Source organism: Diaporthe citri (assembly GCF_014595645.1).
Source record: "Diaporthe citri strain NFHF-8-4 chromosome Unknown scaffold_2, whole genome shotgun sequence".
In the NCBI taxonomy this organism is placed as follows: Eukaryota; Fungi; Ascomycota; class Sordariomycetes; order Diaporthales; family Diaporthaceae; genus Diaporthe; species Diaporthe citri.
The window spans coordinates 6,135,393-6,152,888 of record NW_025064847.1 but is presented as its reverse complement, the minus strand read 5'-3'; the positions used below and the strand labels follow the sequence as shown (position 1 = coordinate 6,152,888).

The window sequence follows — 17,496 nt, the reverse complement described above, 5'->3', positions numbered from 1 at the left end:
AATAAAATAAGTATAAAGATATTTCTTAAATTATTTAAATATTAAGTTTATATTTAAGAAAAAGAGTATTTTTTTTTAAAATATAATATAAAGTATTAAGGGCTTTATTATTAATAATAAAGAATATTATTTTTTATTTTATTTAAATTAATATAAACTTATTTTTTTATAACTTTAATTAAAAATAAGAAATTCTTATTATATATTATTAAGTTTATATTATTAAATAAAGTATATAAAAGTTTATTATATTTATAATATAATAAAGGTAAAAAGTTTATTTTAACTTTAATATTTAAAAAAGCAAGCTAAAAAAAGTAATTATTTATTTTTATATAAATTATTAAATAAGTTAAATTAAAATATCCTTAATTAATTATATTTATAATAAATATAATAATAATATTAATTTAAATATTAAATAATTTATAATAAATTAATTAAAATATTAATTTTAATATTATTTCTTAAGAGTATAATTATATTAATTTTAAAAAGTAAGTTTTTAGCTTATTTTTTAAAATATATTAATTTAAAAGATACTTTTAATAAAATATATGCCTTAAATTATATTATTAATAAATACTTAATTAAGGTTAAATTAATATTATTAAATATTAAAATATTTATAATATTTATTTTAATAATTATAATTAAAATTACTTAAGCTATTTTTTTTTTAAATAATAAAAGTTATTAAATATGCTTTTTTAATTTTAAGTTTATTATATTTATTAAGCTTACTTTTATTATAAAAAATTTAGCATTTCCCTTTTAAGTTTAATTTTAATTAATAAATAAGTTTTTCCTTTTTTTTACTTTTTTTTTATTTTTTAATTATAATTTATTATTAATAATTTAAAATTAATTATATTTTACCTTTTTAAAGTTTTTAAGTTAAGTTTAATTAATCTTTATAATTTTTATAACTTTATTTTAATTTTTAATATTTTTAATTATATACTTTTTTTTAATTATAATAATATTTATTTAAAAAAGCTTATTATTATTTATAATTATAAGCTTTTTTTTAATATAAATTATATAATTTATAAAATTTATAAATATTAAAATTAAGCTAACTTTCTTTTAATTATTAAGTTTTTAAATTACTTTTAAGGCTTTTAATAAAGCTTTTCCTTTAAATAAAGAATTTACTTTAATAAATTTATAATATTTAATTATATAAGGTAAATTAAATCTTTTTTTCTTAAATAAAAACTTTAATTAGCTATAAATATATTTTTTTAAATTATAACTACTTTAATTATAATATAATTAAATATAAGTAAGGTTTAAATACTTTAAAAAGTTAACTTAAATATTTTTAAATAAGCTAAAAAATATTAATAATTCCTTTAATTTTAAAGTTATTAATAAATTATTTAATAAAAGTTATTTAAGTTTATTATATTAATATATATTATAATTTTAAAAAGTATAATTATAATAAACTTTAAATAACTTATTTTTTTTAAAGAAAAGTATTAAAATTATAGCTTATATTTTATTATTATTAAAGTTACTTTAATTAAGTCTTATTAAGAGCTATTAAATAAAATTTATAATTCTTAATTTAATTATTTTAAGATTACTTTATTATTTATTATAAAAAAAAGCTTTAATATTTTATTAAAATGCTTTAAATTTATTTTTAAACTTAATTAAATTAAGCTTTAATTTTATAAATTTTTTAATAAGTTTATTTATATTTTATAAATTTTAATTATATTTTTTAATAATATTAATATAATTAAATTTAAATAAAGATTATTAAGCTCATAAATTTTTATTTTAAAAATAATTTAAAGAATTAAAATTATTTTAGCTTTTTTAAAAGAAATTTAATCTTTTTATATTAAATAAATTTTAATTAAAATTATTTTATATAAATAAGTAATTATTTTACTTAAAATATTTAAGCTTTTAATTAATAATTTTTAATAAGGTATGCTTAAAGTTTAATTAAAAAATATTTCTTATTAACTTATAAGTAATTCTTTTCCTTATTAATTATTTTTTTAAATATAATAAAAGCATTTTATAAAAGGGCTAAGTTATAAAAAAAAAAATATTATTTATATTATTAAATTCTTAATTATATTTTATAATTTTTTCTTTTTATGCTTTTAAGTTATTATAAAGGTTATTATAAATAATATTTTTAATAATTATTATTAAGTTTATATAATAAATTTAATTATTTAACTTATAAAAGGTAAGAAGTTTTTTCTTTTAATTTTTTTAAATATATTATTTAATAATAATGCTTTTAATTACTTTAATTAAATTTAAAGTAATGCAATATTATTTAAATAATTTTAAAATTTAATTATTTAAATAAGAAAATTAATAAATAATAATTTTAAGGCTATTTAAAATCTTAATAATATTAATTTTATTAAACTTTAAGGTATTTAAATTATAAATTATAAATAAAATTATTTATAATAAAATTATTATATTAATAAAAAATAAAACTTTTAAAATATTAATTTAAATTCTTAATTTATTATTAATAGTAAATTATAAGGTTTAATTAAAATAAGGTTAATACTTTAATTAATAATAAATAAAATTAAATCTTCCTTTTCTTTTAATAAATTTCTTAGGATTTCTTTTTTAGCTTTAAGTAAAAGAGGATAAATAGTTTTTAAGGTTTAAAGATATTTTTAAAATAAAAGTAAATTTAAAAGGACTTTAAGTTAAAAAGTATAATATATATATTATAATAATTCTTATTAAAATAATAATAAAATAAAAAAATTTAAAAGCAATAATATTTTTAATTAAAATAACTGCTTTTAAAGAATTTATTTTTAATATTATTATAAGATATTTAAATTAAAGCTTAAAAAATAAAGGTATTAATAAGTATAATAAATAAAATAAACTTAATAAAAAAATATTTTATTAAAAAATAAGTATTATAAGATTATAATAAAGAAAGCCTTTTAAATTTATATTTAATATTTTATTTATTAATATTATATTAAATCCTTAGCAATTTAAATTTAAGTTTAATTAAAGTTTAAGTAAAGTTATATTTTAAATTTAAGCCTTTTATATAATTTAATTAATATAAAATATATAATATAATGCTATTTATTAAACTTATAAATAAGCAAAATAAGCACCTTAATTCTATATTATAACCTTTTTTATTTTAAACTTAAAATTATAATAATAATAATAAATATTAATTAAGAATTTAAAAGTACTTTTAATTAATATTAAATAATATTTATAAATTTAAATTTATTATTTTAGGTTTTATGCTTATATTATTGCTATATTTAAGCATAATTTTTAATAAAAAACTTAAAATAAGTTTAAAGCTTAATAATATATAAATATAAGATTAAGATAATATTTTATTTAAATATTAAAAGTATAAAAGATATCTTAAAATTAAAAAATAATTTTAAGATATTTATAATATTATTATAAATTTAATTATATTTAATTTTTTTTTATAATAAGTTAAAGATAAATATAAGCTTTAATTAAAGCTTTAGGTTAAAATATAAAATAATTTAATAATATTTAATATAAAAATAAGAGAAAAAATAGAATTAAAAGATAATTAAGTTATAGCTAACTTTTTATCCCTTTTATTATTAATTAAAAATATATAAAACTAAAATCATGCTTAAGTTAAATTATTAATAAAAATAAGCTACCTAAATAATAAAGGATAAGTTTTGCTAAATCCTCTTAAGGATAACTTAAGGAGGAACTTTAATATAATAAAAAGGGAATATAAAAATAAAAGGGAGTTAAAGAAGGAAAAAGGTAAATATTTTAAAAATTTTTAAAAATAAGAAAAGCTTAATTAAAGCACTAAATATATAAGAAAAGAAAAGAGTTAATTTCTTTAAAAAAGTATTTAAAAAAGTAAAAGAGCTAACTTTTTATAGCCAGCCAAAATTTAATGCAATACTACTTTTCCCTGCATTTCCTTACACCCGCCAATATTATATATATTTAATTAATAAATTTTTATTATATTATATTTAAAAATAATTATAATATTATAATCTTTATTTATAGCCTTAAAATTTTTATATAAAAGCCTTAATATTATTAATAATAATAAATATATTTAAAGTTATTATATTATTAAATTATTTAAATTATTTTTATAAACTATTTAAATTTAAATTTAAATAATATAAAGCATTATATAAGTTAAGTATAAATAACTCTTTTTAAACTTTTATTTTTTCTTAATTTTAATTATATTAAGTATTTTTTATTAAATTATTTAATATAAAAAGAATAAAAAATTAATAAAAACTTAATATAATATAGCTAAAATAATATATATATATTTTATAATTATAAGCCTTATTATTATAATAATAATTTATATAAACTTTATATATTACTACTTATATAATAAGTATAAAGCTAATTATATAAAGTAATTATAAATTCTTTTAATTTTTATATTACTTATAAAGCTTTTTTACTTTTTTATTAAATATTTAAATTAAATAAGCTATAAAGTTTTAAATCTTATTAATATAAAAATATAATATTAAGAATAAATTTAATTAAAAATAATGCTATATTAATAGTAATAATAATGCTTTAATTATCTTAAAAAATAAGAAATATTAAATTTTTAATAAAATATTTTAAATATAATTATTTATAATTAAAATATATTAATAAATATATATAAAAAATTAAATAATTTAAATAAATTTATATATTAACCTTTAATTAATAATATTATAATTATAAATATTAATATTATAATAATATAAAGTTATTAAATATTTAAAAGAAATTAAAGTTAATAATTTTAAGCATTATAAAATAAAAGCTTATTATTAAAATAATTAAGGAAATAACTTATATAATAAGATAAGGTAATAATATAAAGTTTAGCAATAATGCTTATTTAATTAAAAATATATAAATATAAAGATTTAAATTATAAATTAAATGCTAAATTTTTAATATAAAATATAAATAAAATAAGAATTAATCTTAATAAAACATTAAATTTATATATTATTAAGGAAGTATGGGACTTATATATTATATTTATTAAATGTAGGAAATTCCGAAGAGTAGTTTGGTATAAACTGTATAACGGGAAAGAAAATTAATATTTTTTGGTAGGAGATGGGTATTGGAGCTTATCCCTTGGACGGGATACAAAACCATTCTAAAAGAATGGCATATCTTCAACTTTAATTCCCGTGTTTCCAATGCCTCAGGCAACATCCATGGATCTAATTCCATGCCGCGCTAGTCCTCTTGATTCAAAAAGAAAAATCCCAGACTTCCGGGTTATCTTGCTACAGCGGTCTCGTTTGATCGACCCTTTCCCGGTCTGGGTGCTTTTCCAGCCTAGTGTCTTCTCTCATCAACTCGTCAGTGGTGGGATTGAAGAAAAGACATGTGTAGGATTCTTTATCGAAAGCCACGTTGCGCTCATAAAGAGTGTCGTACAGCCCCACATGAAACCCAGCTGAGGTTGCAAACAGGCGTCCCATGGTCAAGCAGATTTCCATCTTTGCCACATCCACTCCATGCAAGAACACAGGCTGCACCTGAAGGGGATGACATGCTTGCGTAACCTGTGTCTGCCAATAGACAGGCTTTACCACTTCAGATCTGCTTCAGTTGCTTGTTAGGGCCTCGGATCGATTGTGTTGTTAGACTTCCTCTGCTCCTGAAAGTTCCACCACCAAGACCAACCAATAGTGGCAGCGGCCAATACGATCGCTGCCACCGTCGCAATCTAGACCTCACTACGGACTTGCATTTTCGAGCCAGAGTTTTCTGATACATCGCCAGAAGTACCGAACCAGACGAGTGTGCTGCTGAAGAACGACTGGTTGTCACAAGATCGAGGTTAGTGAGGACATACTTAGACCAAATCTGTAGCCGCGGAGAAAGTCCGATCTGCCCAACTAAGAGTTTGAAACATGATGGAAGGTGTAAGAAGCGGCTAGGGAACACACCATGACCAGATTCGCTGGAAGGTAGAACATAGCGATCACTGTGGCGATACGCATCGTTCGTGAGTCTCTGTATGTCAGGTCCGCCAAAATTGCCATATCTTTGTTCTCGACTGCATCAGTCTGAGCCAGTTGGGTGAGCTTTAGGCTGTTTTCATGTTATAGCTCTTGTCCGCGGAACATGAGAATATTGTCGTACTGTACAGCAGTAATGTCAGACAGATTGGACATCGCCAAACCATTTGAAGCATTTCGAGCGTTTGGTGACTTGCCATGGACTTCAAGTCATCTGACATCCTCAGGAGCTTTTCCGACGTTCTAATGTAGCATTGGATATCTCGAGACAGATTGTCCAAGTCTCGTTCAAATTCTGTGTGCTCCATTGCGGGGATGCTTTGCGAATGTACCATAGCCTTCGAATAATCATCGATGAGTCTGAGAGTATCTTTCATATTGGTCAAGATGTTTAAGGCATGAGATAGTTTGCCTCTGGAATTTTGCAGTTGCTGCTCATGGGAGAAGTCGATCCTGAACTTTTGATACGGATTTGGCATCGCAATATGTTGGTTCTGAAGTATTGGTAGACTTGATCGTTAGAATTAACGTTTTGATTCTTGTAGTGTGGGTTCTACTCAACGGAAGTCTTGAACCTCTGTGCAAAGGTGTCAAGGTAATGTCTCCAATTGGCAAGACCGGCGGTGATGTATCGAGTATGTAAGGATAATGGATGCCTTTTTGAGTGCAGGACTACGTCGAAAGCTTCAGGGGGCTGAATAATGACCCAAGTTGACTGCTTCGAAGTTGTAGAAAAGGTGTGGTGGATGGCTGACTGGCGACATGACCAAGAATCTTCCAATTCCCGACCATGCCTTTCGAAATACCGAATATTGTAGCAAAGTGCTGTGGATCTCACTGTATTAGTTGAAATATGTTTGCATCTATTCTTGCAGAAAAGTTCACCCCAATGCGACACACCGCACGTCGCCGCGTCACTACCCAGGCCGGACAGACCAGTCCTATTTGGTGACGATATACTATAGCATGACATAAAATTTTCATCCCTTGACGTAAACTTTCTTCCCATTCCAATAATGAAATTTAAGAAGTATGGTGTGAGTTCAGCACGCTGGCATAGGGCAGAAAAGAGTTCAATGGTGATGCCTATCCTGCTCCAGGAATTGTACCTTTTCAATATCCTAGTGAGAACATGGCCAATGAATGCAAGTCTAGTTTCTCTTGATGAATGGAAAGTGCTGACTTACGGTACCTCGCAAAGTCCTTTCCTAAACGTATCTAGTAAATCCTTCACGATTTGTTGCCCATTGGATGTGGTTCTTCCCGTCGATCGCTTTACCAACTTTGCTCTCAGTGGCGTCATCCACAAATAGGTCCGGAATTCTCGATTCAAACTCGTTCCACAGGTGTCCAAGGCCATACTGCTGGGCTGCCAAGCGCATGTCATCTAAGCCGGAAATGTTACGAAGGAGTGCCCCTTGGTTCGACATCCTACCTGTGGAGGTTTGCGCGGAGACCATGCTTGAAAATTGCCTAGCTTCCTATAGTAAATGAGCCTGGATGAAATTTTCAAAAGACACAATGAATAGAACGAGAGGTTGGGCTCAAATTATGATATCCTTCATTTCAGAGTTTGCAGATGGAATTTAGAGGGCACAAACATGGCTGCTCTGCTGCAGAAAAGTCTAGATATGTGCCTAAGGAGGTTGGACTGGCGCTGGCCTCCACTGCGTTCACAGCCCGCCGTGCCCGCCTCCCCAAGACATGTCGCTCGAACAAGTTCTTGAAGCGTCTGGATGCCCAATTTGTGCTTCTCTTCCACCGGTTTGACAACGTAGGTTATGAACTGCGATTTTGCCCGGAATGGATAAACGCGTAAAAAAGCTGAGCAAGGCTCCATAGTCATCTAGAGAATTATGGACCGGTGTCCCAGTCAGGCACCACCGATACCGGGCCTCCAGTTGGCAAACAGAAAGAAAAGCCTGACTGGAACGGTTCCGGATATGATGAGCTGCGGAGAGCTTAGCAACAAGAACAGTACACCGTCATAGGGCTATGCTTACCTTCGTCCAAGACTACTCGGAGCCATTGAGACGAATAGATGGGACTTCTGTTTGGGTTTGTAAAATCAGAGCGAAGGGTCTCGTAAGTGGTGATGACAACGTCCGTTTCCAGGAGCTCCTTAGCAAGCTCTTTTCTTCCGGAGTCGTGATCTCTGCCAAGTCGCAATTCCCCTTCATGAACGTGTCTAAAAGTCACCAAGTTTGTTAGCCTGCCTACTATGCGGACAGAAAGTTGAAGCTGTACTTGCTTCGATGTTTGAGTTTCCCAGCTATGTATTGCTTTCCGGGGAGTTAGTGGGCCAACAACATCTTTTATGTTTGGGTAAGTCTACTAGACTTTGGCGCAACGATAAGCGTTCTCCTGCAGCCCTGGTTCCGGGCAAGCCCCTCAATATTGGCGTGAATATCCAAAGAAGAACATATAAGCGCCAAGACACTCAAAGTCTTTCCGAGTCCCATGTGTTTGAGATATATGTCAGTGGTTTGGCTTAGAGCTTTAAGACTGAAAAGAAAAACACCCACGTCTGCGAGGATTCCTCCCATGACTGGATAAGGCCTAGGCTCTAATGACCGTGTTATTGTATGTCGATAACTACCAAGTGTTGGTCAGCAAGTTAATCGCAGTGTTCAGAATCCGCCGTGGGATCAGTTACTGCAAGGTCGCGCCTCCCTCGGAACGTTCTGTTCTCCAAAACGATGGGAACGCTGGCTCTTCTATGAAGCCGCTCTCTTTCTCCAGCATGAAGGCGAGCGATGCCATCTGGTGGCTATCCAAATGCGTCAGTTATATTTGAGACTATTTTGAAGAACATGTCTTACACCATGAGTCCTGTGCGAAGCCGGGGGCTTGGTGTCGCTTTCAAATGTGTCACTCGGGCCCCATCAGCTGCAAGTGCTGCTGACTCAAATATCCGGAGGAGGTTACTACTTCTTGCCTCATCTTCCAATTCGTCCTGCGAAGGGACGTCCCCGTCAATCTCCATACTGAGGTCCTCCATCCTCGGCATCTTTGCCCCGGGCCGAAGCAGGTAATGGGGATTGTCATATTCGACATCAGGTAGCAATTCGGCCACAGACGGGTGCTGGAGAAAGAAACCAGCATCGGAAAGGAGCTTACCAATTGGTTCTTTGTCAATTGTAAAACCGTGGACAGCAATTCGAAGGCGGTATTTTCCTACCAAAGCTGTAGAGCTGTGGGTTTTTGACTTCGCCCTCAATGGTTGCTCCAACCCCTTCATCTCTGGAATGAGAAGCGTAGCGTCGAGTCTTAGGGAGAATTGACCGAGTATTTTCAGGAGCTGCGAGTCGTCCAAGATACCGGCGTGTGCACCTGATTCCTGAGCCCGAAGAATAAAATAAGGCCCAAATGTTTTGAGGTCGACAGGAATACAACGGGTCTCACCGTCCTGCTTGAATGATGACATGGGAGTTGCTATCACCTTTTGAGTTGTCAGAATGACCATGGAGTGGCAGAAAGATAATACCCACTACTCCAAAGCAAGTATCACAGTTCATGTTGACATCCGTGGATTCTTCAGGAAGTGACGCGGCCGGCTTCCGCGAAAGCCGTTCATCCACTTGAGCACGACGAATTGGTATTGACTCGACCCAACCACGATACGAGAACCCTTTTTATTTGGTGTCTCTGGTTTTTTTTTTCTTTTTCTTTCGAGTTGTCGCTTTCTCTCCTGATACCACGCCGGCTTTGATTTGTACCCTCCGAATGGCCTCGACATCGGCAGAAACCTCGTTTAGGTGGATTTCGATCCTCCTTGTCACGACACGGTGTGTACAGGGTTAGGGTTAAGTCTGGAGCAGACATCCACTGCACAGTACGGAGTACAGCCGAGAAGGACGCAGATGACGTCTGTCTCTTTTAGCGGGTCAGCAATGGTCACTTGACGGCCAAGCTCGTGTCTGCGGAATACTCACCTGGCATTGCGCCGGGCGCAAAGCAGATATAGCCTTCCTCTATCATAGAAATTGATGTCCGTACAGACGCTCCAAAGTGTACCGGCCATCGTCAACAGTCGAGCTATCATCCGCTTAGTCCGGGGTTAGAGCTCCTCTAGTTACCGGAAAGAGCATGATCACAGGCCTGTGCCTACGAGTCGTCTATATATATGAAGGTTTTGGGGAAGCGCTCTTCAAAGCCGCTGTGTCGTAGAGCAGCCGCGTAGGCACGCAGAAAGCCCTCGCCGGTAAGGTATGAGGCGTCGGAGAAGCGAACGCTCTCCAAATCCTTCACGCGATCCTGTCCTTACATGACTGCTTCGCCAATAGCACACACTCGTGCACACCGTACGCCCTTCACTTCCACGATCTTTAGATCACGAATCTCGAGGTGTAAGCGGCAGTAACTTGGCGCAAACTCCCTCGATAACCCATTAAACTCCAGTCAGTGCCTGTCACTGACCAGTCCGGGACCTGAGAAGGCCCGCCCGGCTCTTCTCTGGGCAGCTCGCATATAAACAACTCCCATCGTAGGACCGCAGTAACGTGGGACAGGGAAGCAGATCTGTACACACCTACGACGGTCTATCCATAGTCGGGCCGAACAGTTGAAGCAAAGCGGGGAGATAAAATGCCACGATGACCGTAGATTCTGACTCTCGGATCAAAACATTGGCCCAATCTATACAGTCGAAGCAACGGGAATAAGTCATGTCCCTATCGCTTTGAACAGCTCTCCACTCACCTGCCACAGCAACGCGTAGGGCAGTACCAAGGTTTCCTTCCACGTCCAAAATAGGTGCGGTTGAAAATACACTGCAGAGCCCGCCGTATCGTTGGGTCATACGGCCGACGGATTTCGAGACGCAAACCAGAAGTGTACTCTTTCAAGCGATCTGAATGTTTTTGGCCAGCACTTGAGGAGAGTGTGGTTCGCGACGAATCTTTTCTACTACACAAGACTCGCATCAAACTTCCCCTCGGATGGCACAATGACAAATCTCCTCCTGATCAACATAAACGCCAAGTCAAGTCACTGCATTTGTAGAATTCAGGTAGCATTTGTCTTAGATTCTAGTTCTCAACCCCGCAGATGTGCACGTGTGTCACCAGAGCCGGGCTACCTCATTCGACAGAACAGGTGCCGAGTCTGACATGGCAACACATAGTGACGCTGACTGCAGGTGCCCAGGTCCGGATCAGGTATTCCCGTGACCAAGGCCGGAGGAAAGCAATATTCAACATAAATACTGCTATGCAAGAACCCATCATTCCAAATGGATTTCTATCATTGCGACGTCCCGTGCCATATCGAAATAAAGAATTACCAGCATGGCAATCCACTTGTTGAACTCTTCTGCTATCCAGTCAGCACTCCTCAAGGCCGTGCTGGCATTTGGATTTGTTGCTCTGTCGCTTGTTGGTTGGCGTATAATCCACTGCCTGTTCTGGCACCCACTGCGTCACTTCCCAGGCCCGTGGTATGCCGCATGCTCGTCACTGCCGTTGGGCCTGGCCTCCGTCACGTCAAAGGAGCCCGACTGGCTCATGTCGCTTGTGCGCAAATACGGCAGTACGTCAGGAGCCTCCTCTGGTGTTGTTGAGATCCGAACTGTGAAGAAATAAGACCACCTTATCTAGAGGTATCGTCACTGACATAGGAATGCCCCGAACTAGAGGACGGAAGGCCAATCCGCATTACACCCACTCTCCTGTTCTTCTACAAGGCTTCGGCGCTTAATGAGATCTACTGGAATTCCAAGTGTAACACCAAATCGTCCATGTACGGGCACGATGCCCTGGGACCCAGATCAATCTTCCAAGTCACCGATAGCCAGGAGCACAAGGAGCTGCGCAAGGCCGTCGGCGGGGCGCCATGGGGCGTCGGCTTGATCAAGAAGAACTGGGAGTCGCGGGTGGACAATCTCATCCGCATGTTCCTCTCCAACCAAAAGAAGCCCATTGAAACTGGCGAGCCGGTCATCCTGAGCGACAAGGTCGCCGAGTTTGCCGCTGACGTGCTCACCACCATCGTGTTCACCACGCCCTGGGGCTTCCTCACCAACGACCGCGACGAGCGCGGCCTCATCCGCGCCTGGCGGGACGGGCTCGCCCTCTTCGGCCTCTCGCAGCGCTGGCGCTTCCTCCGCGAGGTGATACTCCCCTCGCCGCTGGGGCCCCACGTGCTCCCCCGCGAGTCGGACGAGACAGGCAACGGCTGGCTGGTCACGCAGGCGAACCGCGAGATCGCCGAGCGCGAGCGGCGCATGGAGATGGGGGAGCCCCGGCCGGACCCGCCGGACATGCTGCAGCTGGCGCTCGAGGCGACGGTCGGCGGCAGCGGCGACGACTACGGCTCGGCGCGGCCGCTGACCGCGACGCAGAGGACGGCGCACATGACGCTCCTGATCCAGGCGGGCGTCGACACGACGGGCAGCGGGCTGGGCGCCACGCTGCGGCTGCTCCTCATGCACCCCGACGCCATGGCCCGCGTGCGGGCCGAGATCGCGGCGGCGGATGAAAAGGGGCTGCTGAGCCCGGTCGTGCAGTACGACGAGACGCGGGCGCACCTGCCGTACATGAGTGCGTGTATCCGGGAGTCGCTGCGTGTGAACCCCCCGATCCCAAACATCTTTCCGCGCCTTGCGCCGCGGGGCGGCATAGAGATCGATGGGAACTTCATCCCGGCGGGCACCGAGATGACGAGCCAGGCGTATGTCGTGCAGAGGGACGCGGACGTGTTCGGTGCTGATGTGCATGAGTTCCGCCCCGAGCGGTGGCTGGGCCCCGAGGAGCAGGTGGCTAAGATGGACGCTGCCATGTATGTTTTCGGCATGGGCGCGAGGGTGTGCTTGGGCAAGGAGATTGCCCTGATGGAGATGCATAAACTCGTACCTGAGATCATCCGTCGGTTTGACCTAGAAATGCTGGAGGAGGGGAAGTGGGTTGTGACCGGGGGCATTGCGTCGCACGCGCCCGGTCTCAAGGTGCTGATCAGGGCTCGGAAGTAGCAACATCCCACAAACAGACGAAGACTTGCCGCTGGGGAGGATTTTATGGATATAGTATTCTCTCGAAACTGACAGGCTTGATGTCTCTGGGTCGGTGGTGATGAGCAACCTGGACCAATTATCAATTCTCGTATGTTCTAGACACTGTCATAGGCAATCTCCTCATTCCCCAAGCTTGCACATACCTCCGGCCCAGCTCTTGTTGTCTCGTTTCTTTTCTCTTTCTGAGGGGGTTGTAGGAGTCCAGGATCGGATAGTTGCCTCGTACAGATCTTATTGCCGACCGCCATGCAGCGGAAGTCTCGCCTGTAGATGGGCCGATGCCAATGTTGGCGCTTGCATTGGGTGCAGGTGGTCATTGGTCAAATCTAGAGACCGAGGACACAAGGTGGTGGAATCCCCACGCCAGAGCGAGAAATCGACCTCTTCCTCTAAGCGACGCAACTGAAACTTCATTCCGTTCGTGAGCCCAGCCACATATTGCAGCAATGGAAGCCGCGTTTCACCCTCAAGGCCACTTGTGGTTCTGCCTTCTTCTGCTCTTCTCGCTCATCATTGTCAAATACTCTGTCAATTATTCCAAGTGTGCTCATGTGAAAGGACCATGGTTGGCATCTGTCTCGAGCCTCTGGCTCTTCCGAGCAACGATCATGGGCCGGACGCAGGTTGACTGCGCCAAAGCTTTGGCAAAATATGGTACGTCGCGCCCTGCATCTAGCATCCGTAGATAGCTCGCACTTGCTGAAACATGGTCACAGGTTCCATAGTCAGAATAGCTCCGAGCAAGGTAGTGACGAATGATCCCTTGATCATGCAGTATATGACCTCGCCACGCTCGAACTTCACCCGTGGTCCATGGTATGAGGCGTTCAACACGACGCCGGACAAAACTAATGTCCTATCCGAGCCCGATGAAAAGAAACATATGCGGCTTAGGGCAAAGTTGATGCGCGGAGTAAGTCATGCGGCCATGCCCGGAATCAATCTGACACTCTTGACTGACATGCCTGCAGTACTCCGGAAGGGATCTGCCCAACCTCGAGCAGGACATCGAGGACAGGATCAGCAATCTCTTGGCCATAGTCGAGCGCAAATCCACCCAGGGCAAGCCGGTCGACGTCGCCAAGCTCGCCTCGTACTTCACACTGGACGTCCTCACCCAGCAGGGCTTCGAGCAGCCGGTCGGCTACCTCAAACAGGACAGGGACATGTACTCCTTCATCGAGAGCGTGAAGCAGTTCGCCGTGGTCAGCGAGCTTGGCTCGCACTTCCCCCGGTTCCAGGCGTTGCTCTCCAGCAGGATCATGGCACCTCTGAGGCCGCGAGCAACTGACAAAACCGGCCTGGGCGCGATGATGGGCATCGCCATGGGCGTGGTCGCGAAGCGATTCGCAGAGGCTGATAAAGCGCCGCCCAAGATGGATATGCTGGGCTCTTGGATGCGGTGTGGTCTCTCCGCCGAGGAGGCAAAAAATGAGGCCATCACTGAGACTCTGGGAGGATCCGACTCCACGGCCACTGCCATCCGTATGATATTCCTCAACGTCATAACCAACCCTGTGGTCTATTCAAAGTTGATGGCCGAGCTGGAGGGCTATTCGAAGCCGGGAATGAAGCAGTCGGACGCGAAGGCCCTGTCGTACTTGCAAGCATGCATCAAGGAAGGCCTGCGCATCTGTCCCCCACTGGGCGGACTGGGCACGCGGCTCCCACCGCCTGAAGGCGCCACCCTGAACGGGAAATTCATCCCAGCAGGAATCGAGATCGGAGTTAACGTCTATTCGGCGCAGCGGAACCAGTCAATATTCGGGAAGGATGCGGACATCTACCGGCCCGAACGCTGGCTGTGTAAGGAAGAGGGCGCGGAAAAGTTGAAGGAGATGGAAAAAACGGTTGATCTGGTCTTCAGTAGCGGCAAGTACAGCTGCCTCGGGAAAACTGTCGCTTTCATGATGCTGGACAAGGTGTTGCCAGCACTGCTGGTCAACTATACCTGGGCGTGCGTCAATCCAGCCCAACCAATGAGGGTCCGTTGTCACGGGTTTTATATACACGAAGACTTCAATTTTCTGGCTACACCACGCACCAGTCACGGCAAGGATTGACCGAGCTTTTCCTCGGGGCGTCATTCGGGATCGCTTCACATGTCTGTTAGTAATTTGACTGAATCAACAAGCATACTTGCCATGATTTAGCAGCAACCTCAGAAGCTTGTTTGATTTTATAGTTCAAGTCTTCTTTCCCCTGAACCCTCCACTACTAACAATCACTACCTACACTTGCATGCTCCCATTTCCATTCTCCATATTAGTCTCAGCCAACTTCCCACCATTCTGCGCACCGTTCCGCCTCGTCTTCTGAATTTCCTCGGTCCACAAGGGGTCAATATTCTCGACCTTGACGTAATAAGCCGGATCCAGCGCCGGATCCAGCGCCGGGTCCAGCGCCGGGTCCGTGAGCTCCTTGACAGACCCGTTCCCCAACCACGCAAACATGTTGGTCGGGTTCCGGTAGTCAAGATGGTTGTGCTCCCACCGCGGCGTCCTCAGCGCCTCGGCGTAGTGCACCGCGCTCCCGGGCCACACGGCGGTGACCCTGCCCGTCACGTTGTTCTTGTACCACGAGCGGCACCCGTCCGAGAAGACGGAGGCCTCGTGGAACTTGTCGCAGTGCCGCATGAAGGCCCGCGCGACCTCCCTCCTGGGCGCGAAGCTGCGGATGTTGTCGGCCTGCAGCTTCTCGATGACGCGCAGCACGAAGGCGCCCACGGCGTGCAAGGCGGCGAAGGGCGAGCCGTTCTGCACGCGCAAGGGGGGCCCCGGCAGCATCACCAGGTTGGGCACGTCGGGCACGGTCAGGCCCAGGTAGGATGTGCAGTCTCCGTCGGCCCAGGCGGCGCGCAGGTCGACGCCGTTGCGCCCGACGATGGGGAAGCGTGGGCGGAACGAGTCGTCGAAGACGGTGGCGCAGATGAGCGTGTCGCCCTCTCGGTGGACGCCGTCGGCGCCGACCACGCCCGTCGGGTTCACGCGGTCGACGCCGGTGAAGTGCATGTTGACGTTGGGCTGCTGAATGGACTTGAGGTAGTTCTCGCCGGGGGTGACGCGGCAGCGGCCGATCGAGAACTTGGGTGTGAAGCCTGCCGATTTAAAAAAAAAAAAAAAAGAATATGCGTCAGATGAAATACCCAACAAGACGATGGCTGGCAAGGGGGGATGATGGATGTTGCTTACCTTGGATGAGATAAGGGTCCTTGATCAGCTCGGCCATCCGCGCGTGGATCACGGTATGGGTCATCTTCTGCGCCTCAGTGTCCTTGAGAAGAACAGGCCACATCCTGTTGAGCTGGCTCTCGATCGACTTGATGTAGCCGATCAGCCTCTGCGGTTCGTCGCGGAACTGAGCCTTTCCTTCCTCCGTGTAGACTTGGGACTCTTCGAATCCTTCCGACAGGGGAGCAAACCAAACGCCCTGGAATCAGCGTCAGCAATGTCGTCTTTTTTTTAAACCAACCCAGCTTGTCACTTGAACGAGAAGAGGACTTACCGTCCTGACAAAAATGTCCATGTGGTTAACATGTGGCTGCATGTTGGGCACGACCTGGAGAGACGACGGCCCCGAACCAATAACCAGGACATTTTTTCCCTTCCACTTTTCCGCGGTGTAATCCTGGTCCCAGTCGGCAGTGTGGATCACCTTGCCCTTGAACGTATCCAAGCCCTCGATTTCGGGCCACTTCCAATTATTCAAGACCCCCGAGACGCAGACGAACACGTCGCAAGTGTCGTGGACTTCCTCCTTTGTGCCATCCGGTGCTGTGCGAATGGCAGTGATGTGCCATTGGGAGCAGTCCTCGTCCCACCGTGCTTCAGTGATAGCCGTCTTAAGCTTCAAGCGTTTGCGAAGGTCAAAGACGTTGCATACGCGGTCTAGGTAGCTCCAGATGTCCTCTCGCTTCGACAGGTATCTGGGCCAGTCTGGCTACAATTGACATGTCATTTTAACAAAACCCTCGTGCTATTGTTGAAGAACCTGGAGCTGGAAAACTTACGTTCGGCGCGAATTGGAAAGTATACGAGTGGCTCGGTACGTCACAGGCACAGCCTGGGTACCGACTCTCGTACCATGTGCCACCAATATCCGCGTTCTTCTCGTAGATAGTAAGGTCGACGTTCTCGCAGTGCATCTGGAGGTTGTATGCCATTATGATCCCCATGACACCTGCACCAAGGGATATGATCTTAAGATGCCGGTTTTGGGGATCATTGATAATGGTCTGTGAGACGGCCACAGAGTGCGTGGGCACATCGTCGAACAAAGAAGTCATGGTGAGTGTAGCAGATGTGTCGAGGAAGCTGCCATTAGGGGAATTTGGTGTTCTTAATTGTGAGTACACAAAGGCGTCTCCTCTATATATACATGTAATCTCGACCACCCTCTGTCGGACTGTCGGAGTCAGATTCTCCTGCGTTA

At 40.3% G+C, this 17,496-nt stretch overlaps 5 protein-coding genes across 5 annotated transcripts; 2 read left to right on the top strand and 3 right to left on the bottom strand.

Moving 5' to 3' along the window:
• Window positions 1-5,761: 5,761 nt before the first annotated feature.
• INS49_007228 (uncharacterized protein) lies at window positions 5,762-6,080 on the bottom strand (the record flags this gene model as incomplete). Its single annotated transcript, XM_043167993.1, has 2 exons — window positions 5,762-5,854; window positions 5,985-6,080. The coding sequence occupies 2 exons, from the start codon at window positions 6,078-6,080 to the stop codon at window positions 5,762-5,764; spliced, it is 189 nt and encodes a 62-aa protein (XP_043029137.1).
• Window positions 6,081-8,708: 2,628 nt separating this feature from the next.
• Window positions 8,709-9,066, bottom strand: INS49_007227 (uncharacterized protein; the record flags this gene model as incomplete). The annotated part of the gene is made up of 2 exons (XM_043167992.1): window positions 8,709-8,826; window positions 8,879-9,066. The coding sequence occupies 2 exons, from the start codon at window positions 9,064-9,066 to the stop codon at window positions 8,709-8,711; spliced, it is 306 nt and encodes a 101-aa protein (XP_043029136.1).
• Window positions 9,067-11,344: 2,278 nt separating this feature from the next.
• Window positions 11,345-13,023, top strand: INS49_007226 (uncharacterized protein; the record flags this gene model as incomplete). The annotated part of the gene is made up of 2 exons (XM_043167991.1): window positions 11,345-11,585; window positions 11,690-13,023. The coding sequence occupies 2 exons, from the start codon at window positions 11,345-11,347 to the stop codon at window positions 13,021-13,023; spliced, it is 1,575 nt and encodes a 524-aa protein (XP_043029135.1).
• A 488-nt stretch (window positions 13,024-13,511) lies between these two features.
• Window positions 13,512-15,128, top strand: INS49_007225 (uncharacterized protein; the record flags this gene model as incomplete). The annotated part of the gene is made up of 3 exons (XM_043167990.1): window positions 13,512-13,719; window positions 13,782-13,978; window positions 14,037-15,128. 3 exons carry the CDS (start codon window positions 13,512-13,514, stop codon window positions 15,126-15,128), a joined length of 1,497 nt encoding a protein of 498 aa, XP_043029134.1.
• Window positions 15,129-15,296: 168 nt separating this feature from the next.
• On the bottom strand, window positions 15,297-17,350 carry INS49_007224 (uncharacterized protein; the record flags this gene model as incomplete). The annotated part of the gene is made up of 4 exons (XM_043167989.1): window positions 15,297-16,162; window positions 16,257-16,494; window positions 16,570-17,004; window positions 17,075-17,350. The coding sequence occupies 4 exons, from the start codon at window positions 17,348-17,350 to the stop codon at window positions 15,297-15,299; spliced, it is 1,815 nt and encodes a 604-aa protein (XP_043029133.1).
• Between the last annotated feature and the right edge of the window lie 146 nt (window positions 17,351-17,496).